The sequence below is a fragment of the Taurulus bubalis genome, assembly GCF_910589615.1.
Source record: "Taurulus bubalis genome assembly, chromosome: 11".
Lineage (NCBI taxonomy): Eukaryota > Metazoa > Chordata > Actinopteri > Perciformes > Cottidae > Taurulus > Taurulus bubalis.
The window spans coordinates 21972994-21997146 of NC_136599.1; the positions used below are offsets into that span (position 1 = coordinate 21972994).

A 24153-nucleotide genomic window follows, 5' to 3' on the forward strand; every position below is an offset into this window, starting at 1 on the left:
GGAGCTGAATACCAAAGTTATCTCCAGTTGTCAGCATCCGGATGCTCCGGCGCTCATTAGCATTATTTGGTCGTCTGAGCCTCGCATGAATTATGTACCGGCAGAACGGCGGCGTGCGAGAGCTCTTATGTGTTTTGCTCCGTTTCATTATTTCTGGCAAGTGGTGCCTCAGTGCTGCTATCCCCCAACCCCCTCACTTGTTTAGTTATTTCACTTTCTCCCCTCCCTCCCTTCCCCCTGCGCATCGCAGCCGTCAGTGACTGGTCGTATGTTTCTTTAATGCCGTTTTAGTGACATTTGCATATATATATATATATATATATATATATATATATATATATATATATATATATAGAACAATCCCCCCCTCCATCCAGTTTTAATTAAACATCAAAAGAGGCAAGCGTAGGTTCCCACAGAGACTGCTGGTTTAGTCAGACAGATGATATGCACGCAAAGGGTGTGTGTGTGTGTGTGTGTGCGTGTGCGCCTGTGCGTTGGAACTCTCTTTCTGTCTTGTCTGTCTTCCTTCTCTCTCCCTCGTGTCCCACAACGCTGCCTTAGTAGGACCGAGTTGCATATTCCCTCTGACTGCACAAAAGACTTAAAGATACACACAACACACCCGAGGGATGCATGCCAAGTGTGTCTCCCTGTCCTCTGAAAGAGCCCGCCTCGTCGGGGATCGATCGGTGGCCCGCACTGTGTGCGACACACACACAAACACACACACACTCCCTTTGTGCTCCACTCTGCTCGTGCTCTCCGACCGGTGACTGGCGGTGCCGAAAAGGGGCGCCTGCGCTCGCGCGCGGGTCGGAGGCTTCTGACAAAAGTTCCATGCGAAAGGAAGAGTTTGATGAATTATCATTATTTGATAAATAACGATCCCCCTCCCCGTTTCATTGGCTGAGCGGTGCGTTGCGGGGTAGGGTTGATCGATCGCCCTGCCAGCTGTCAAACGGATAAAATTCTCCACTTCTGCCGCCGTCGTAAATCTCTTTTCATGCGGGTGACAGCGCCCTAATGTCAAGCCCCCCCGCCCCCCCCAACACCCTCCTCCGCCTCCCCTACCATGTTGGCGCTCGCCTCCACAAAGAATGGTCATATGCAACGAACCGCCTCTATAACGCCCACCACTGCTGTCCTCCCACAGACAACCACGTGATTGATATTTAAAGCTCATCCATTTAGGGAGTAGAGAGACACCGCGTGGCGCCGGGCTGATTAACTTGCAGCCACGGCCGAGTCACAAAGCGTCCGAGAACACGCGAAGGAGGACCACAGCTTTGGGCTCTTGGAGTGGAACGTGTGATCCACGAGACCCCTGGGTGAAGAAAAGAGGTTTGTTCCCCCCAGAAGAGAAGCAGAAGCAGATGAGCCGCTTACACATTCGCTGTTAAGACAAAAAATGGAATTTCCATCGCCTGCTTCTGCTGTGGAGCTTTTACCGTGTGACTGTTCTCCAAATACACACACAGAGAAATCATCACATCATTGCAACCTGCCTTCATGCAGAGTCTGGTTAAAATTAATATATATATATATATATATACATATATATATATATCCCATAGGATGTCAGCGCAGCAGGCTAACAGCACAAACTGAACATGGAAGTGTGCGTGCAGCGTCAATATTGTTGCAGATGTATATTTAGAGGACGGAACAATGGAGGGCACCCTGGTGTTTTTCAAAGGGCTTTCATTCTCTCTCATTTTGCTTTTTTTGTTTGTTGGCGACCACCATCACTTCAACTCGTACAATGTTTCACCAAGAGACGTTCCCACGGGCCTCAGCAAGACGAGTTTTGCTACTTCAAACCGTTAAAAGCTGTGACGTGCTGACGCTTTAAAACAATAAAGCAGGAATCTGATCACAAAAAAGCTGTAGTTTCAAAATATGCCTTTCCAAAAAATATATATATTTGTTTAAGGTTAGATATTACATTAATTATAATCATAACAATGAAAAAATAAAGTTTAATTCAAACTTTTATCTTTTAGCCCGAGTTGTATCACCGCTTGCTTCCCGCCCAGATGGCTCTCCTCCCCGCGCCCCTTTAAATCTATATTTAGTGCATGTTCAGTCGTGCTTTGGAAGCAGGAGCGCGAGGTGGCTCACCACAGCTCCCCGGAGCCTGTTGATGCGCTGGCCTCACGTCTGGCATCAGTAGAATGGGAAGTGGAGAGTTTCTAAATTGGTAGTTAGGAGGAAAACACATGAAACACACGCACATGCACACACACACGCACATGCACACACACTCAATCTTTTGAGCGGCAAACTAGGAGTGAACAAATGAAAGAGCGAGTTCTTACGGACAGAAATTCTTTATTCACACCTCTTGTCATTTCCACGTGTGTGTGTGTGTGTGTGTGTGTGTGTGAGCGAGTTGCTCGAAATGTGTTGCCTGTCGCCTCCGGAGGTTAGCACAGAATCACTCAGCGGCAGACACCTCGTCATTGACAAAGAGCTCCGCGAAGCAGGGAGGGGAGGGGGATTCATGCACCTTGGGAATCAAGACTATTTGATCATTTGCATGTTTATTTGATTAGCATCTCTCTGCCGGCTGCAGTGATTGGACTCGAGTCTTAGTGTGTAAGTCAGCCTGGGATCACCAGCGCTGTCCCTCCCCTAGCCCCCACAAGTTAATTAGAGGAGGTGCCGTGGGAGCCGGATTGACAGCAGCCGGGGAACCCGCCGGTCCACTTAATCACAGGGAAATGTGACTAAGGCGATATGGGGGGGTTTGGGTCGCGTTCAACCACAGGGTTCTCTCGTTTCTATATCCCCACCCCCATCCCTGTTTCATTTCCTGGTTCTTCTTCTTCTTCGATCTGGAGATGCATAAAACGTTGTGACGTTTTCCTCAGCGCCGCATGGACCTGACAAAAGGCCGGCTGAGGCGTCACCTCACCTCTGACGGATGTGCGCCACAAGATCAGGAATCTGTGTTTCTCTCCTCCTTCTGTTTGTGTTGCTCAGTCTCCGTTTCGAAGAGCAGCACGTGTCTTCGTTTGTAAATGCACAAAGAGGCCCTGATCCCCCCCCGCCCCTCCCCCGCCTCTGATAAGTTGTTCAGCGGTAGACAGACACAGCCCGCGGGTATGCCTTTTTGCTGTATGCTAATATAGCCTTTCCTCTCTGCACCTCCTTTTCCCTCGACTAATACGATACATAAATGTTTTTAATGCGAGCTAAAAGGAGTCGGATCAGAGCCCCGCAGGTGGAGGGGAGCACAGGGGGGCGGGGCTTGTCAAATTAACATATGTATGAGGTGAGCGGAGATAGGGAGAAGCTCTCGCCAAAAATAATCTCCCGGCTTGTTCACCAACATGTTACTATGGTTGGGGTTTGGGGGTAACATGGGGTTGTTGAGCTTTAGGAGTCCCACACCGCCTCGCCCTCCCTCCACTACCAGTGAGGTAACACCACTAAGTGGGCAGGGGTGACACTTCGGGGTAGACAGGCCAGCGCCCTCTCAATCTCCATCCGTTCCACCTCCCCAGCAGTGCCTTCTACGCCCAGGGCGAGGTGACACAGCCTGGCCTCACCTGCAGCAATGCCCCCCTCCCCCCCGCATCGAAGCCCTGAAGCGGGGTTGTGCCGTTGACACAGCACAGGAATTAAAATAGAAAGAAAAAAACCCTCCAAGGATGCAGACTGAAGAATGTAAAGTCTCCACCGGCGTCATGCTACAGGAACATAGCTGAGTGCACAGCAGCAGAGCAGAATCCTCCATTAGAAAGAATTATTCATGTTTTCTTTATACATTTATTATTATTTCACCGTCTCTCCTGACTTTACCCCGACTGCCACAGCAGCCCACTCTCACTGCACCTGTATTTGGCACTACAGATTTTCCCACTCAGCTGTCAAGCTCATGTTCCAGTAGAAATAGCTCGGCGTAAAGCTTGCGACTTTGTTTTTTCTTTTTTTCTTTTTCTGGACCCTGCCTGACAGAAAACACTGATACATGCATGAAGACGATGTATTTAAGTGTCTGGGAGACGACCCCGTGGGGGGAAGAGAGCTGGAACAGGGCTTGTGAACAGCATCCCACAAGCCTTTAGTTGTGACAGGCTGCCATTTCAAAGCTCCTGCCTGAGACTGAGAGAGAGAGAGAGAGAGAGAGAGAGAGAGACGGGGGAGAGACAGCTTTTTAACTGTGTCATAAGATTTTCACACTTGGGGGAGTTTTGTCTTGGTTTTTTTCTACACCCTCTCCAGTTAATAAATCAGGCAGAAACTTTGCCCCCCAGAGGTAGAGGATGATAAAAAAAAAATAATAGTTTTGGAGGGGAATTTTCTTTCATCTTTTTTGTGCGTGTGTGTGTGTGTGTGAAACAAAAGAGAATGGGAAGACTAAGGCGTTATCGGCGGCTGCAGTCGTGTGTTAGGAGCTTGTCCTTGGGAAAGTGGGCTGAACTTTTCATGTGGGGGAGCCAAGGTTGTACAGTTAAGCTCGGATCACCAGCTCACGGTTAAGCTGGACTGTTACACGCGCGCACGCAGACACGCAGCCGGTCGCTAAACAGATAAAGAGATCACGGGGGTATCAATTGTTTTTTTTGAAGTCGCACCAAATGAAGCAGCATTGAATAGCTTCCAGGTTTTTTATGCGGCACCTCCAAGCTCCTTTTTGAAACAACTGCTTGGCATCGAAACACACACACAAAATAATAATCCGAAACATTTCACTTTCCAAAAGTGTCCTTGCCCGAGATCGGGAAAGATTTGTTCCATTACAGCCACAACTTAGTGGGGAAAATACAGTGGTCTGCCTGTTTCAATAGCCGTGCCTCAGTCCCTGATCTCAGGATGTCCGGGTGACATTGACCTCGATGAGGGTCAAAAGGTCAACCACGGAGAAACAAGCCAATTTGCCTCCGTCTGTGTTATCAACCGATCACTTACCCCGGCGCTCAGAGGCGGAGCCGAGCGATCCGGAGCTAGTAAATGAATCACGACACCTCCTTTGAGCGCTTCTCATCAGAAGCGATTTGATGCCCTGCGTCTGATTTGATGCCGCGTTCAGCTGAGCGATCTGCCCTCCCCAGCCACCCTCGTGCGTCACACATTTTTCATCATCGAGCCGAGCCCTCAGCGCTGACACGCCCGGTCTCCTCAGCTCGGCCACGAAATATTTGCATGGATACATAAAGCGGAATTATTTGAGTCACGATGGGAGGGAGGCTGTTATCCAAGGATTGTTCACAGCATCTTTTTCTCCCAGTTTCCTCTCCTTTCTGATCATGAAGTCAGGTTGTATCGGCCCATTCTACGCCCATCTGCCACTACCGGGAATCATAGGTGCAACAATCCAGTGCTCATTTTGAATGGAGTCCTGCTGGAGCGAGTGCGTGAGAGGGAGAGACTGAAGCAGGCCCCTCTGTGATGTTCACATTTCATATCTGCCTCTACCCAGGAGCTTGCCTTTTGTGAATTATTAAGCAGAGGGGCTCTTTCTTCTCTTCGCCTGTTTCTCTCTCCATCCTCCATTCATTTTCACTCTCTCTCACACACACACACACACACACTCTCTTCGTCTTCTTTTTCTCCGTGTCAGTACAACCGGCTCCGGCTGAAGCGGTGGCTCTCTCACTGAGATGCAAATGGAAGCCTTTGAAAGGGCACATTGGGAACGTCAATTAATTAATTAATTAGTAATCCAGCCGTTTACTAAAACGAGAAGAAAAAAAACGAAAGGCTTCGTAACCATTGTTCGTGGACTGTTTCATCTCTATTGTGCTACGGGGGTCATGTCTTTACCGGCTAGTCCTCGCGAGGACTCTTCAAAGATTCGGGATCCGTCAGGGTAGCGCACAAAGGCTAGGAAATGACATAGGAAGCTGAGGAAGCAGAAGTGTCACAGGAGCAGGGCTGCATACCACATCGCATCGGCTTTTTTCTAACACAAAACCCCGCGGCTCCCCACGAAGCTATGCTCTAGCGTCCCCCCCCCCCCCCCCCCTGCCACTTACTGACCCCTCCAGCCTCTCTCCAACCTCCTCCTTTAAACTCCTTCCCCGCTCTCCCCGTTGCACCGAAGCTCAGGCAGCCTCTAACTTTTTTTGCCCTCTGTTTTTCCGGGCCGGTCGGTCTTTTCAGATCTCAGCATACCGAGCCCCTGCCTGGAGAAGGTGTGCGACCACGGGGCGGTGTGCGTGGTGAAGAACGACGAGCCAGTGTGCGAGTGCCCCGAGGCCTGCCCGCAGACGTCCGACCCCGTGTGCGGGTCCGACGGACACAGCTACGGCAGCCCCTGTGAGATGCGGGCGATGGGCTGCGCCCTGCAGAGGACCATTCACATCCAGCACAAAGGGCCCTGCGGTGAGTAGCCGCACACATCACTCAACACACAACACACATCACTCAACACACATCACACAACACAGCGATTACACCCCCCCTCTGTGCGGTCATGAAATCGGTTAGAGTTGTGTGAATTTTTATAGCCCACAGGTAGAGGAAAGGGCTCTCCTTGTGGAATGTAATTAAGCTCAAATTAATTAATAGCGCTGTGTTGCCCGGAGGCAACATCTGAATCCACAGACATTAACAATTAACACATATGGAATTATATTCATGGTGACCCCCTCCGGGGGCTTTCCATTCATTTCCAATAAAGTCAAAACAATACTTAATAGATCTTTTTCTCCCATCCCCTCATCCATTACTCTTCTTCAGGCCGTCCACACCCAACACCAAGAGTCCAATTTGCCGGGTTTTGACCTTTTAAGCGAGGACGCACTCGTACTCCCGATTAAAGAGAGAGCGGAGCGTACTCGTCTGTAATTGGCGACATGAGTCACTTGGCTTTGTCTCGCTGTGTCCGAGCATCAGCAGTCATTAGTGCAGCAGCGACAGCAGAGCTTCAAGTGGTACAAAAAAAAATACCTTCAGATCCACGACGCTGGCACACAGCCAATGCGGGCAGGTTTTTGCAGCTCGGTAAGCCCACTTAGTGCAAGCTCCTGATGGCTTAATGCCATCTTGGAAGGCCAATTTTCCCATGGACTCTAATTGGTGATTGAGCATCTCCCATCCAGCCGTTCGCTTATATCCCCATTAGAGGGGTTTGTTTGGGGTGGGATTTCCTCATTCGTACTGAACAAAAAGGCGATGTATGCTGTCCAGATTGTTCAAGACCCCCCCAGAGGCAAATTTGTGATTTGTGATATTGGGCTTTATAAATAAAAATGACTCGCTTTGACATGCTGGACAAAAAGCACAGCGGCTACTCCCCCCCCCCCCCCCCCCCTTTTGGCCCGTGCTCTCTCGGGTTCCTTCACCCACTCTGATTTGACTACAATGGATGTTTGCTCTTCTGCATTATTTTGAAGAGCGTAACAACGGAAATGAGTCGGCCTCCGCGGCGATGCGTTCGTGGACGAGCCGGGCGTTCGGCCGAACGTTCAATGCGACCGAGCTGGTCTCTCTCTCTTTGCTGCTATGAAATCGCACTCTACCGTTCCGTCCCGCTGGAGCGGCCTGACCGCCGCCTGCCCCGTGTGTTCCATCTCTCTCTCCTAGCCTCCTTTTAATGGAAAACCAACCGCGAGGATGTATGCCAACAGGGAGCTGGAGCGTGTTTGGTCGGTGGGCAGGCGGGCTGACTCAATTTGGAGCGCCGCACCGCAGGTAGACAGGCGGCAGGGCTGTCGGGCACCCCACCTCCCTCCACCCAGGGTCCCTTGGCGGTAATGAATAGTCTTTATTTTAAAAAGCGAGGCGGCAGAGCGAGCTGGCTGAGCCCACCCCCTGTCTGTAATCCAGCGCTATGGATGCCTCTTGGCTCCCAGAGGGAACAGGCCTGCGTCAGCGCGATGGTGCCATAAAAATGCTGAGGCATTGGCTTGCCAGCCGCGAGCCGGCCGAGGAATGATGGCCGATGATAATGTGGGTTATTTCTGGGCTGTTTGCACAGCTTTACTGGGCCTCATTCAGCACCATAACAACTGACTGACTTAAGCTATTATCTCACCTAATTATCACAGCCTATTCCCCTCCACCACCAGTAATATACTATACATGTTTATGGAGCGGAAAGGGAGAGAGAGGGGGCGAACGTATGCCGCCTTCAGGTGCAGTAGGACGTATCGGAATTCAAAGGTGAAGGCGTGAGCATGAGAAAGTGGGGAGAATGTTTCTGCGACGTCCAGGTTATAATGCAGCATAATAACGGATTCATTTTATTACATGCTTGTTTACCCTGCTGTGTGATTTATTGTCATTTTCACTTTATTTAAAAAAAAATTGTATTTGCAACATTTTCATCTGCATTCTTGAGTAGGTATTAATATGGTGTGGTTTTACAAAATAGAGTTTTTGTTTTGTTATTTTCATCCAAATGCACGTTAATGTGTAAGTTATAAGTTGTCAGACTCACGGCTTTCTCTAAAATAAGGTGCATGGTGGTATGGTTAGGTTCGGTTAGGGTGGAATGGTTTAAGAGGTGTGAGGTGCACAAAAGAAAATAACTGGGCCTGTTTGCTTTATTGTGTGTGTGTGTGTGTGTGTGTGTGTGTGTGTGTGTGTGTGTGTGTGTGTGTGTGTGTGTGTGTGTGTGTGTAAGACTTACGACAGCCTCTCATGGACCCGGCCATAATTTCATTTCCTTCCCGGCGGGCTGGAGAAATAGCGGTTATCTATACGGCTCAGGTGCAACCCGATAGCGATATAAATGACATTTGGTATTATTCGGTAGATTTTTCCCTCCCCCTGCATTTTGAGTGGCGGGCGACCTTGTAAGGCGGGCTGGGCGAGGTGCGCTCGGTTAATAGCCCCCCCTCCGCCCTCCCCAGCTGGATATCAGTCGCCCTGGGAAAAAAGGGCATTTCATACGGCTCTACCCAAACAGATGAGAGCAGAGGCGCCGGAATCATTTAAGAAGAGAAAACAAATCCCCCTCCCACCCACACACATAACTCCCACAGGTGTTTGAATTGATATACATAGTTGAGTAAGAAATATAGGTCACACCAGCAGCAGCATGGGAGTGGTCGGAGTGAGGCGGTGTAAAGAGGGCAGGGGAAGTAATAAACGAGGGGAGGGAGGGAGGAGATGGAAGTAAACACGACGAGGAGGAGCAGAGCAAGCGAGGCGGCGGAGTTAATAGTGTACCGGGCAGGCAGGCAGATCGACGGGGGGGTTGTTATCACCCAGGCATGTTCACAAGCCTTCAAATCAAAAACCAGCCTACTTCTTTCTGCTTAATCTTGAGGTAACACTGCCCCCCCCCACCCCGACCCCGACCCTTCCGCCGCCGCTATTCAGGTTGTTTCTTTCTCCCCGTCGAGGAGGATTTCAACAAAACGCTGCAGAACTGGAGGGTCTTTGTTTTATTTATGTATCCCCCCCCACCCCCCCCAATGGCTCAATCCTCCACACTTTCAAGGCCACACTGTTTTCCACTAGCCTGCCCCTATTTCTCACTCCAAGCTTCCGCCTAACACCAAGCGAGAGAAGCCGTCACGGCGCAAGAAACAATCAATCAGCAGTCCCCGACTCTGGGTCCAGAGGGGCCACAAGGGGGGGGACCTTGACGGAGTTCGAGCAAAGGGCCTCAACAAGATAAAAGTTGGTTGCGGGTCGCGTTTGGTGCAATGGGACCGAATCTTGTATCAGAATTTGTATTAGACCGGTTGTGAGAAGATCTTAAGATACCTTGCTTTGATCTTGGACAGTTTTTTTTTTCCAGGCTGGAGAGGTTCTCGCATTGGCAGACATGAAAGTAAATTCAAACGAGATAGGGATAGGGATTCCAGTGGGCTAATGTCGTAATGCCGAGCCTTTTGCCGAGACTTTTGAGCTCAAAGTCTGAACATTTCACGGCTGTGAAATTTTCCGCCGCAGAAAAGGAAATGGCCTATTTGTCACTGAAAACTCATAATTAGTGATGACAGACTTTGGAGATGACTGAATCTGAGTTGGCGGACGGCTTAACATTACCAGGTAATGGCGACAATCCTTTCCCCTGCTCCCCCGGCGGCTTTGAACCGAAGCTCCCTCCTCTTTCTGTTTATGCGATGCGTGTTGTCGGGAGTGTCAGGCAGCGTGGAGAGCCAGGTGCGAGGGGCCGCAGCAGATAAAGAGGCGAGGCTGCTATCAGAACACGAGTCCTGATAAAAGGACAACACTCGACACTGCCACTTTCCGACTTATAGCTGCCGGAGCCGACCACGGCAAACCCCCATTTTTTATATATTTTTTATATTTTATGTTTATTTATATTCGGCGCACGGAAAAAATGCCAAAAACCTTCAGTCCAAACTCTCCTGCAGTGTCTGGATAGAAGGAGCAAAGCCGTCTCTCTGACGGCAGATTATTATTTAGTCAGAGTAAAAGATTATTGATCTTAAAGTAAATATCAGCAGGCCAGCGTTACACTGGTCTGTGAATGTTGTACGCCCCCCGACGCCCTGGGCATTAACATGCAGCAATAACCACCTCCATGGCAGGGATTTGCAAACAAGCGCATTGGCTGGCGCTGAGCAATGCAATGCCTGTTTTGCATTGGCCGTTCCAATCAATCCCAAAAGAAACATTCTTATCGTGTGCAGAGGAATAGTCTGTCTTCTCGGATGGGACCCTGCATTCTCAGCACGTGACATTTTCATGTATACGCCTTGGAAATATGTAATTGGACTAATGCATGACATACATGTAGCCCCTAACAGGCAATAATGTGCCGCGTGGCCACATCCAGTTCACAAACTAAAGAAAAGGAGCCAGATGCTGGCACTGGCTGGAGACCTGAAGAGAGCCGAAGACTCCTAAAGAGCAACAGACAGATGAAATAACGTGGATAGGTTCCAGCGGGCCGGCCTTGCCTCTCTCAATTAGCACAGAATCAGCGGCGGTTATTAGCCTGGCCCCCTAATTGAATGTGATAGCGAGCTGCGCTAATGCAATCCTCCAGGTGTAATTGGTGTCAGAGGGGAAAGCGCATCTGCCGCTCGCCCTGCCTGTGTGTACGCGGCCTCCTCGTTTGTTTCCAGCCCCTCCTCCCTCAAAACCCCCTCGCGTGACATCAGTCGGTACCCTGAACACGTTGGATCCTGCCTTTGCTTGTTTTCTTCAGGGAAAGACTTTCAGAAGCAGCGGGCAATTTCTCAAGAGATGATCCGAGTGAATCCTCCGACTACTAAGGGAACTCTCGAAAGCTCTCTAAGCCCTTGTGGGTGCCTCGACGCCGTCTTTTTGGCGATGGGAAATACACGTATCATCTGCCTGATTCGGTTTTGAAGTGCGGCGGAAGAAAATAATAATAAGCAGATATGTGCGACAACCCCTAACAACAAAGTGAGAAACACAAGCAGGAAGAAGTACGACTTCGCTCACTCATGGTTGTCCCAGTGACTGCCGCTTAGGAGCATCTTGGCTGTCGCTGGATAAACAGCGAGGTATAGGGTATAGGTATGCGGGCCAAAGAGTTCAATTCTTGTCTCATCAGACCGGAGAATCGTTTCCTTCATGCTTTCAGAGTCCTTTAAGTGTCGATTGGCAAACTCATGCCAGGCTGTGTGTGTGTGTGTGTGTGTGTGTGTGTGTGTGTGTGTGTGTGTGTGTGTGTGTGTGTGTGTGTGTGTGCGTCAATCATGAGCTGCTTCAGCTCTGACTCTGCTCTCTCGTAATGTCCTGACTGATGGAGTGCTGCAGAGACGGCGGTCCCTCTGGCAGACTCTCCTATTTTTGCTGTCGAATTTCCGAAGCTCTTTGTGTCCAGTTATTCAGTCTCCAGCTCTGGAAAGTGTCGTTTTGTATTTTTTCCGGTGGTGGTTCTAAACGTCTTCAGTGATGGAGCCTCGCTGTGCTCCTGGGAACTTTCATCAGTTTAGCACCTTTTTTTTTTTTTTTTTTTTTCATCCACCTCCTCAGATCTGCTTCTCGGTAGAATTCCATCTGTATGGAGAGTTCTTTTTTTCTCGAGGAATTTCATGTCTTGGTTTCTTTTAGCGCCTTTGAAAAAGGTGCACACACCCGTCCATAAAAAGGAGTCACGGTTCAGATGCGTGTGCCTTTTGGAAGGTGGTTCAAATCAATTGAGTCTCCCTCAGGTGGACGTCTATAAAGTTTCTCTACACATGGAAACTTTGTATGTGTGCATCTGTCTGCAACACAGCGTGTCAGAGAAAAGACAACAGCTCATTTTGACCAATTAATTGTTTAATGGCTGTTGTTCACACTGATGAATGTTAATAAACAGGAAAAATTGTGACAAAATATGTGATCGCTGCATCTGTAAATAGAAACGTGAGCGCTGTCCTTATGCCTCAGTAGCATCGTCTTGATGCACGCCGCCTTAATTAATGCCGACTACAAACGTGCATACAAATGAATGTGACGAGCAGCAGAAACGATTAGCATTGCAGAGCTGAGGACGTGTCAGGCAAAAAAAAAAAAAAAAAAAAAGATTCCTTTGCAACTTTTAACATCCATCGTCGAAAAAGTAAGCATGATCAATATAAAATGTGCCGGCAATGTGATTGTGGATTAATAACTTATGACAAATTTGATCTATTTCAAATCTACCACACGGCAGAATATATATATATATATATATGTATATATATATATATATATATATGTATATATATATATATATATATATATATATATACAAAAAAAGACTCCTAATATTTTCCAAAAATGCTTTGTATTTATTGGTGCCCTTCCTCTCTTTTCTCCATCTAGATGAGGCTTGTGCCAACTGCTCCTTCGGGGCAATCTGCGATGCCCAGAGCGGGCAGTGTGTGTGCGCATCGGAGTGCGTGGACTCCCACCAGGCCGTGTGCGGCAGCGACGGCGGCACCTACGGCAGCGAGTGTGAGCTGCACGTGCGGGCCTGCCAGCAACAGATGGACCTCCGAGTGGTCAGCCAGGGAGAGTGCAGTAAGTGATGCATGCATCCGTACCGAACCAGGGTCCTTGGCACGCTCGCGGGTGCACGACATCCACGGGTAAAACGCAGCAAAGATGTATGGAGCTCTCTTTTTTTTCTCCCCCACGAGCAATAAATTCAATAAAAGTATAGCTTGGCAGGGACCCCCGTACAGCCACAGGCAGGCAGGCAGTTTATATTTGAAACAAAGTTTGGCAGATGGAGAATCACTAAGGGAGCGAGTATATGTCAGTTTATAGGGAGGGGATGTATTGCAAGAGGAAGCGGCATGCATTGCAATCTGGAAAGTACTCAAAAATCTCATTTAGAGATCCACTGAAAGCTCGTTTGTGAGTGAAATACATTCTTATTAATTTCTTCTGCATTGACTCATCGCCGTCTGATTTTTTAGAAACATGCGGCAGCGCTGTTTGCGCCTGGGGGGCCCGGTGCGTCCAGAACAAGTGCGAGTGCCCGCAATGCTCCGGCGAGGCCTTCTCCCCGGTGTGCGGCAGCGACGGCACCACCTACGACAACGAGTGTGAACTCCGCACGTCCTCCTGCATGCAGAGGAGGAGAATCGAGGTGGCGAAGCCCGGCAGCTGCGATGAAGGTAGGAAGACGTGGACCTTTGAAACGGTGTGATTATGCAAACTAGTCGGCGGCCATTGAAATGGCGTAATTATCTTTTATCAGCATGACCTGTGGCACAGCCTCCAGTCATGTGTGGGTTTTTAATAAGCGCACCAACAGGCGGACACAGCACGCACGGCGGGCAGAGAAAGTCGTGCTGCAGGTCCGTCAAACATAACCCCGCAACAGAAAGGACTTCTGGGTAATTAGGTTCTGTTTAATCTGTTCTCTTGTAACTGTGAATTCTCAAATGCTAGCCAGCGTCTTTGTCAGTCTCACCTGCAGGCAGACTCATATTAGAGGCAAACCTTTTATTTGTAATTGAGCCTATATATGAATATATGATATCTCAGTGAGAAGCCTCCCTTTGCTTCTTCTCTTATTTGATGTAGCTGCTTTTAGTCGTTTATGGATATTCCCCCTAGGGCTGTGCGTATTCCGGTATACCGGTTTCAGATTTCCATACAGTATTGCTTGAAGCTGAGGGAGCAGCGGACGGAGCTACTTAGTCTCAGGGATAGAACTTACATCGCCAAACTGCATGCTGGGTAAAGCCCGCCCACTCAGTCGCACAGGAAGACTCTTCTTGTGCAGGAAGAAGTCTAGTCTTTACGGCTATGCATGCACCACCGGTATGAAGGGATATGAACAATTCATAACAACATTCCCCTGGGTCCTAAATCCCTCCATGTTTAGCTTCCTAACACAACCTATGTGCCTACGTACAAACAGCTGCTGGCCAGTTGCGAGTGAGTCCTTTTCGGCGTTAATAAATGAATGTCTTTACTCGGAAAAAAATACTGTGATGTACTGTTCCCCCCATTTTACTTACGAATTATTGCGGGTCCTACTTTTTATTCAGTGTTAAGCTACTATCGGGGAAACCCAACACTTCCTGCAATGACAATACAAGTATTTTAAGACAACAACAACAAAAGAATGAGAACAGCATTCAGAGCATTAATATAATGTTTTTTTGCTGGTATATTAATATTAAAATAGCCTCCCCTCCGCGTTGAACGTATCTGCTTTCATCGGGGGGCCAGCGTTGTTTGTTTGCCGCCCGACTTTCATCACAGAATTTACCGGGTACACGTTTTCATCGAGTCCCCTTCCTTTCAACGACGCTTCTAAGTGTGTGACCGATGGCCCTTGACGCGAGTGTCGCCGGTTTCCACGCCCCGCACACTCCATAAATGAGATCTAATTCACCGCGCAAATCACATCTCCATCTGCGCTGACAGACCGACCGAGGCAGGTCACCGCGGGCCCGCCTCGCCCCGTCTCGCTCGGGGGACGACTCTGGACCCCCTCCCCCTCCGTGGGTCGTCACAGCGTAGTCGCCCTCTGACAAGGTGTGAAGGGGAGCAGATTACACCTGCCAGCAGGAGGGATGGCTGGAGAGAAGGAAAAAAAAGAGAGGGTGGATGGAGGACAGAGCAAATAGAGATGAGAGGAATCCTCTTTCAGTGTGATTGCTAGCAAGCGGGGTTTGCTTTTTTTTTGTCTTCCTTTTTGTCTTCTTTTTTTCTACCATTGTCTACCGTATTGGCCCAGGGCCTTCGAGGCGGATCGCGCCGCCAAAGCTCCTTGTGGTCGATTTAACATCATTTCATTGACTGAGACGAGTGACCTTTTTTGGATGTGGAGCGTGAAGAAATGTGAAACTGTATGCAGACCTGACCACACACACACACACACACACACACACACACACACACACACACACACACACACACACACACACACACACACACACACACTCTGTCCTATTCTTGTTGGTTGTCTTGTATCAGGCAAAACGGCTCTAACCCACCTCCCCAAGGGCATTGCTGTATTTTTTCATTCTCTCTCTCTCTCTCTCTCTCTCTCTCTCTCTCTCTCTCTCTCTCTCTCTCTCTCTCATGCCGACGCTGAACATCCTCTATTTTTTTTCAGTTGCTCATTTTGATTCAGAGCAAACCATCAGGCTTACACAATAGAATCCTTTATTCCCCCATCTCTCTTTTCTCCCCATCACTCCACGCCAATCCCACTCATGTCCCTCTCTCTTTATTTTGCACTCCTCTCCATCGGAGAAATTGTGCCACTCTCACAGATTGAGGTAGAGGTGGGATCGCCTGCGATCGATACATTTCACCCCATGGGACGAAAATTCGCAGCCTCTGTCCCCTCAAAATCTGACCCGGACCCTCTACAGGAAGTCTAGTGTCATTGGAAAAACGATGAAAACCAAGTTGCTGTTTTTTTCTTCTTCCCCCTCTCAAGATACCTGTGTGTTTTCTGCTGTGGGATCCTTTCTCTGCCGCTGATGTATTTATCCCCACCTTGATGTACCGGTGGTAGGCTTTGGCAAAGTTGAGAGCATATATTGTGTATTAACAGCAGTCTGCCACAAGAAACGAGACCTAAGACTGAGTATTTTCTGGCTCTGTCTGACAGCGGCAAAGCTCTACATCACCACCCATTACTCCATACACCACACCTAAGATAAGCCCTGGAGAGGAAGTGATCATGTGATTTATTCGCTCACGCAGACCTGACTTAAACACCACCCTCATTAGTCTTGCTGTGGGGAGGGCGAGCATAAAAATGAAACTTGTTTTCTTCCGCCTTTTTGTTTTAACAGTAATGAAAAATGACAGTGTTCCCACTGTCGGCCATACAGGGAAATTTATCACCTGTTTAATTTCACACTCGGGTAGGCCCGGCCTCAGCTTCTTTTTGCCGACACTGACAAAGTGGCGGCGGAGCGCAGTGCATCACCGACGGGTTTAATTGACTAGACGTTTAATAAACAGGATTATGAGGGCGGCATCGCGCGGCGGTCAATAACGCTCCAAAACGCCCCATCCCTTCTCGCCCCCTCACTCCTCCACGGGGCGTGGCGCTCCATCCCTTCCCGCCTCGAGGAGCTTTATTTGGACTAACACGGCTGTCACGACCCGTCAACAGCGTTGAGCCGTGCGGGCGGCTGATAGACGGAGAAGAAGAGGGTACCACAACGATATCGGGTCACCTCCCGGAGCCGCCAGGCCAAACGTCTTTAAGCTGCTTCTCACACGTCCCCCTTTTGTTAACCTTCTTGTATCATTGTAATGTTTTCTTTCTTTTCTTTCTTTCTTTCTTTATCTCTCTCTCTCTGTGTGTCTTCCTCAGACATTATTCCTAATGCTATTCACTTCCCTCTCTCCTCTCCGCCGCTGTATTCCGTCTCCTTAATGGAGCTCCCTCGGCTAAATAGACTCTGCTTTCTGACGTGACTGAGTAAAACGCAACGGATGGGCAGCGCAGAGAGAATAGCTGATGGAGCCATCGTGGCTGGGGATGTATTAATTGAAAGGTTCACAGGCAGCGCACGGGTGGCGAGCACTTCAAAGACCACTAGCTAATTAGGAGCCCCCTCCCTTCTTCGCGCTTCACTTTTATTTATTCCATTCTAATGTCTTACCCCTTTTATTTATTTATCTCGCCTCTGTCAGGGGCCTGAGCGGAATATGAATTGGCTACTCCTGCAGTTCCCTTTCCCCGGTGTCTTTGCTGAGCTGGCGTACAGTACACATATACACGTAGCTGCCCAGCTCGTATCGTTCCCTCCATCATCCGATCCGCCCCATGAGCAGGCTACCACCTCGTTCCTCAGATGACACCTGGCAGGTATCGTGAGCCCCGTCACAGAAATATGTCCTATTTAACCACGACTGTTGTTCTGCCGGAGACAGAGTGAGTCCCTAACGAGTCCTGATGTCTGCGGGGGACGCCAGCCCTCGACACAAAGCTCCGGGCTCCACTGCCGTGCCCTCTGCTAATGAAGAGGAGGCCCGACCGCTGTATCGACGCACTCGCAAGCTGTCACAGCCCATTGCTGACAACCCATATCAAAGAAGAGCCCCCCTCCACCCCCACTGCACTGTGACCTGCTCCATAATCTACTTTAGAAGATTGGGGTTATGCTAAGTGGCTCCTCCATCACTAAGGCATTGATTTCACCATTAGAGGCGTTGCATCAATACAGACGGAGAGAAGAAATAACACCTTGATTATCTGATATTTTTTCTTCTTCTTCTGAGTCTCTCATCTGCACTGGGAGCTTTTAATGGACTGCATTCCTTTTTTTTAAATTTGTGAATAACAGATTCTCTTCAAATGAACTTTGCCTCTCGCTCTGTCTGACATTCTCTCTCTATCTGCCGTGCCGATGCCTTCATTCCCTGCTTTCGCACCTCCCCCCGGAGTTCCACCGGAGGTGAAGTTTGCAGCTTCAAAAGCCGGATCCCCCCCGTCCCTGTCCCTGTCTGCCACCTGCACTCAGCAAAAGCACAGAGATTTGTTCTTGCACGAGTGAAGCTCCAAACGGTCCCGCTGGTTACGGTTCCCCTTTGTGTTCGGATTGCTTACCCTTATGCTAACGTTCCTTTACCTTGTGCTAACGTGCACTTACCTTGTGCTAACGTTCCTTTACCTTGTGCTAACGTTCACTTACCTTGTGCTAACGTTCACTTACCTTGTGCTAACGTTCTTTTACCTTGTGCTAACGTTCACTTACCTTGTGCTAACGTTCCTTTACCTTGTGCTAACGTTCACTTACCTTGTGCTAACAGTCGCTTGCCTTGTGCTAAGGTTCACTTACCTTGTGCTAACGTTCCTTTACCTTGTGCTAACGTTCACTTACCTTGTGCTAACGTTCACTTACCTTGTGCTAACAGTCCCTTGCCTTGTGCTAACCTTCACTTACCTTGTGCTAACGTTCCTTTACCTTGTGCTAACATTCACTTACCTTGTGCTAACAGTCCCTTGCCTTGTGCTAACGTTCACTTTCCTTGTGCGAACGTTCCTTTACCTTGTGCTAACGTTCACTTTCCTTGTGCTAACGTTCCTTTACCTTGTGCTAACGTTCACTTACCTTGTGCTAACAGTCCCTTGCCTTGTGCTAACGTTCACTTTCCTTGTGCTAACAGTCCCTTGCCTTGTGCTAACGTTCACTTTCCTTGTGCTAACGTTCCTTTACCTTGTGCTAACGTTCACTTACCTTGTGCTAATGTTCACTTACCTTGTGCTAACGTTCACTTGCCTTGAGCTAACATTCCTTTACCATGTGCTAACGTTCACTTGCCTTGAGCTAACACTCCTTTACCTTGTGCTAACGTTCACTTGCCTTGAGCTAACACTCCTTTACCTTGTGCTAATGTTCACTTACCTTGTGCTAACGTTCACTTGCCTTGAGCTAACATTCCTTTACCTTGTGCTAACGTTCACTTGCCTTGAGCTAACACTCCTTTACCATGTGCTAAGGCAAACCCCGGTGATTGTTGGACTTCGTTTGTCTGCGCAGAGAAGTGCACTTTAAAAAATAAAAAATAAAAGGCCTTCCAGGGTCACAGTGAAAGAGTTGCCGGGACAACTTTCTTTCAAGTCTCAGGCGATAATTAGATTTTTACTTCAACACTTTGCAATTAGTTGTATTCTCATATCGGGAAGCAGGCAAGCATAAAGCAGGCCCTGCCACTGATTCTCTCTGCACACTTGGAGGCCAGAGTTAATCATTCGATCCCCCTTTTTTGTCTCTGATTTAATTGAAATGAAAAGGATGTCTCGCTGATGGTGCGGAGATGTTGCGTCTAATTTATTTAGTCAATCTCTTTCCATCACTACAGTTGGTCATTATCTTGCACAACCAGCAGTGCCTTTGGTTCCCCCCCATCGCCCCACCGAGGGAAATGAAAATTATCCTCACTTTGTGGCGCATCCTCGTGTGTAAATGTAGCCTTAACTGAAAGAGAAACAAAAGTAGGACTCTGTCTCCCTCCGTGTGTTGTATTGATGTGTGTTTTGTCACGCAGACTGCGGCTCAGGAGGATCGGGCTCGGGTGCGGAGAGCTGCGAACAGGATCGCTGTCGCATGTTCGGAGGCTCGTGGGACGAGGACGCGGAGGACGACCGCTGCGTCTGTGACTTCACCTGCCACAGTGTGCCACACAACCCGGTACGGCCGCCGCATTTACAGCAGACCCGTGAGAGCTGCATCTCCACAGTTCACCCGGGACGGTTGCACATCATTCCCACGAGGAAGCACTCCTTGTTGGCTAGATCTCGCCTCCTGTTACTCATCAGACTTTTTCTTTAATATAAAAAAAAAGAAGCAAATCTCATGTTTGTCACAATGTGCAAATATAATAATTTTTTTTAAACATAATAAATGCACTGGGTTCACTGAGTTCCTGATGAGATTATACTTTATGTGTAAAAACACCCAAGGCATTATGGAGTGGCAAAAACTCAATACGAGAAAATACAAAATGAATAGCTCATGTTTCGTTTGTTTAACACTATTATGAAATTTTTGACAAAACTAAGACGCATCATGTGCGATCAACACGGCTCTTGTGTTGAGGAGAAGACTTGAAACTAGAGATTGAGACCATAAACTCATGTTTACAATGTTTACTGGGAATAAATCATGGGAGACGTAGGATAATTTTCTCATAGACTTCTATACTCTCAGACTTTTTGAACTAGTTAAAGGCACTTTGGCCTCACTTTCCAGAGCCGGAAGTTGCCGCCTGCAGATAGCCGAAGCTCCGTTCGTCGGTCAAGTCACAACGGGCTGAAGCAGACTTATTGGCTGAAGAAGGCCGTGACCCGTCATCGTATGTAACACCCAACTTTCTGTGATCCCTTCTGTAGGTTTGTGGCTCCGATGGAAAGAATTACAGCAACGAGTGCCAGCTGAAGAAGGCCAGATGTGAGAAACAAGAGCACGTATTGATTCAGAACCAGGGACCCTGTGCAGGTCGGTACATTACACCACTCAGACCTTAATGTAATTTGCAGCTGGCAGAAGCACACTCGCCAAGACTCATTGTCATCGACATCCCATCTCTCCACTCATTCCACCCATTAACTGGGGGCAGTAATAGTCTGTCGCTGGAATACAATTCCGACCGCAAGAAATGAAGGTCAGGGTTAAATGCGACATGTGTGTTTTCTGCTCAGACAAACGTCGACCCAACAAGCTCGAGGCTTTTCAGCGGGGCTCTCGTTCATATCTGGCAAAAAGGCGTTGAGCGTTCCCTCTGGGGGCTGCAGAGATGAGAATCTTTCTCCCGGGCACATGTATGGATCGAGCTGATAGCGATAATGATGGCTTTCACTGCCCGACCCCCCCGGATGTTCTGACAATATAAAACTTGTGCTCTCACAAGCTTGCTTCTTAACCCACTTTGCCCCCACCTCTCTCTCTCTCTCTCTCTCTCTCTCTCTCTCTCTCTCTCTCTCTGCATGTAAATGGATGCCGTTTATCCATCCAGGATAGTCGTCAGATCCGAGGCTAAGTAGCAACGGTTAGCCCTCGTCCCCTCAGAGCGCAAACGGTACTCTTAGGGGATTTCGTGTGATCATTCCAGACGGTTTCGACACCCCCCCCTGTGGCCGTAAAATAGAAGGAGGATGGAGAGAGTTGAAGGGAGGGCGAGACAGTGTTTTCACACATATCCCTGCAGATTCTTCCCCTTCCCTAAGCTGGCCTCCTTGGGCACTGACTGTCACGCCTCTCGACCATCCGTGGATAATCAATCCTCTTTTCCCTCTTTTTTTTTTGAAGAGTCCTCTGTGGGTGTGAGAGCTCTGGGCTCTCCTCTCAAATGGCAAATGGAAAAACTCAGATCTTGGGGAATTTCACTGCCCTCCACATTAGCTATGTAGGGAGAAACTTCATTTGACCTCAGCTGTAGAAACTTAGCTAAACATGCCACTCTACGCTAGCTGCGCATGAAAGCAACCTTGATTCTGATTCTGAAAAAAACCTCTTTTGCATACGGCGTCAACGAGTATCATCCGCTGCGTGCACATTCAGGAAGTTTTTGCCTGTGATGGTATTTTCAAACCACCCTGTCGGTGCTCACGTCTGGGGCAGGGATTTCAGTCAAATCCAAAGAAAACACTTATTGGTTTACTAGACGAGTAAAAAGAAATAACCCCGGCGAGAATGTCAAAGGCGAGCGACAATCGCTGCGGCGGGAGAAAGCACAGAATGTGAGGGGGTGATATCGAGCGTCACAGCGAGCCGCATTGTGCAATGGCCACTGAAGAGGAAAAAAAGAAGAAAAAACCCTTAAAGGGTGGAAGAACATATGAAATTAAAAGTTCCCCCTGTCCTAATAGGCTCTGCAGAGATAGCCGAGCGGGGAGCTGGAAAGTGGTGAGTTAAATGAAGTGTGTCCAAAGCCCATCTCTAGAGTGGGAAAGCACTGGAAAAAGAGCGGGGCGAGTCATCACCATTAGGCTGAGGCTCATATCCACACCAGTAACAGCGTGATTTATGGCCCCGGTATCTCCAGCCTCCAAACTGTAAATGAGCAACACAGGAAAAAAAAGGAGATCGGGAGGAGAATAGAGATAGAGAGGGAGCAATGGGAGATTTCTGCTTTCTATCTCTACGACTTTACTTTTCAACCCAAAGCCCGGAGAGAATTTGAACAATTCTATTTCCGCCTCGGCCATGAAGCAAACCCCTCTTTATTCCTCTCACTGCATGTGTTCTTGTTTCTTCTCCCGATTTCTGGAGAAGCGCCAGTTTTTTTAATTTTTTTTCATTCTGTTGAACGTAGTTCTTTATTCGGAGCTGTCCCGCTAGTTTGAAGGCCGGTGCATCCTCGGACAAAGGAGCTTGGCGTGCGCACGGGCAGAAACGGCCTGGCACATTCCTTCACATTATGCAGCGAGGCTTTCTTTTCTTTTTCTTTATTTGTTTGTTTTGGAAGGTTGTAGGACAGCAGTGCAATTCCGTAACATTAGACAAGAACAAATGACGAGAACATGCCTCCTCGTAGGTGGTAAATGTCAGCTGTTTCCACATTCGCCGGCAACACCATTGTTTGTTTTCCACTGGAGGAAATAGCTTCATCCCCCCCCCCGGCCCCTCCTGATTTTGAGCCATTGTGGAGAAAGTAACAAATAGAATTGTTATCTTGAAGCCGGCTGCCAGCCTCTCCACCTCTGCCCCCTCAAGCCAATCTCATTGTTGGCAAGAAAAAAAAGTTACATGGTTGCTTGGAGATTATGTTGTCTAACTCCCCCACACATCCAAACCCCTACCCAACTGCAATCACTTAAATGTTGCTGTTCTTCTTTCTCTCCCTGTTCCATCTCCCCCTTTTTTTTCACGCCATCAGCAGTTTCAGCCACATCGATGCCGGAGCCGTCGCCCCCCCAGCACTGCAGTCTGTCCGTGTACGGCTGCTGCCACGACAACGCGACGGCTGCCCTGGGAGTCGGACTGGCCGGATGTCCCAGTAAGTCCCTTAGTTGGCCCCCGCTGCACCCTCCGTGTGATATGAGTTTTGTTGTGTGCACACACACAGAAAAAAGACGAAGAAAAACGTTCGATACTATCAGGCTATTTCAGCATATGGGACTTATTGTCCTTGACTGCAATTATGGTACCAAAGTTGCAGAGCTGAGAACGTTTCATCTTTATCTGAGGAATAATTATGATAATGTTGCACCTTATCAACGGGAAAAATCTCTTCCTCCGACGATCTTGGCGAACGATAGCGCGCAGACGGGGGAAGTGCCTCATCAAGCCGAGGGGACACAGTATGGATGGAGAAAAATGCAGACTTAGAAATAAAGATATAGAGATTTAGTAAAGGGGAAACTCACCTAAGCACACTTTATCCACCTTTTTTAAATATGTGTGGAATAGGGCTTACCCAACATCTGAGCCCAGCATCAATCTTTCTGCCGTAGTTAGCAGAATTCAGCTGTGGTGAGTTATGTGTATAAGAGGGTATTTTTTTCAAAGTTAGAAGGAAAAAAGGCACAAACCCTTTTACGCGTTGCAGAGTGGAAATTGTCGTCAATGTCGCTCAATGTCCTCCTCAGGTACCTGTCAGTGTAATAACTACGGCTCCTACAAGGGGACGTGCGACCCGGCCACGGGCCAGTGCTCCTGTAAGCCGGGTGTCGGGGGACAGAAGTGCGACCGCTGCGAGCCGGGCTTCTGGAACTTCCGTGGCATCGTGACGGAGAACATGAGCGGCTGCACGCGTAAGGAATCTTCTTCTTCTTTGTGCCGGCGCCCGGCTGGACCAATGCACCTGTCCTTCACTGTTGCATGTCATTTGTCACTGCATTTAGTTTTTTTTATATATAATGTTTTTTTTGTTTCTTATGACATCCTTTAAACGTTCTTTCCAGTCAGTTCATGCACATTATAAAACATATGTTCTTACTTCAAGTGGTTCCTAGTCTAGCACAGCGTTGTGGTTTTATTATTTGTCTAGCCCAATAAAACCCCAAATCGGTTTGCTTCAGGGGGATTTTACCATCCACAAAAAAAGAGGACAAACCTGAGGAAGAACAGCAGAGGAGAGATCCCTCTTCCACGGAAGAGGGATCTCCCAGGAAGTGCGACAGCACTGTGTCTGTCCCGGAAAACACAATGTCCTGGTTCCTCAGACAGTTCACAGATCTCTCTGTGGTCAGAGACTACTTTCTAACAAGTCCCTTTTAAAACTACTGGCCGTGGGTACCCAGATTAACAGGGATGGAGCCAAGAACCTTTTTTGAGACAGATCTCCAAATCTGGACACACAAAACCAAATCTGCATGGATAGATTTCTCTGGAGGTA

At 48.5% G+C, this 24153-nt stretch overlaps 1 protein-coding gene across 1 annotated transcript in view; it reads left to right on the top strand.

Annotated features, from left to right (window-relative positions):
• agrn (agrin) overlaps positions 1-24153 on the top strand; it is a gene marked incomplete at its 5' end in the record, with an annotated part of 206570 nt that overhangs the window by 139792 nt on the left and 42625 nt on the right. The window contains 7 exons of the mRNA XM_079226528.1: positions 6115-6336; positions 12703-12900; positions 13302-13502; positions 19363-19505; positions 20207-20312; positions 22693-22812; positions 23405-23569. Coding sequence (XP_079082654.1) covers positions 6115-6336; positions 12703-12900; positions 13302-13502; positions 19363-19505; positions 20207-20312; positions 22693-22812; positions 23405-23569 — 1155 coding nt within the window. The remainder of the gene's footprint in view (positions 1-6114; positions 6337-12702; positions 12901-13301; positions 13503-19362; positions 19506-20206; positions 20313-22692; positions 22813-23404; positions 23570-24153) is intronic.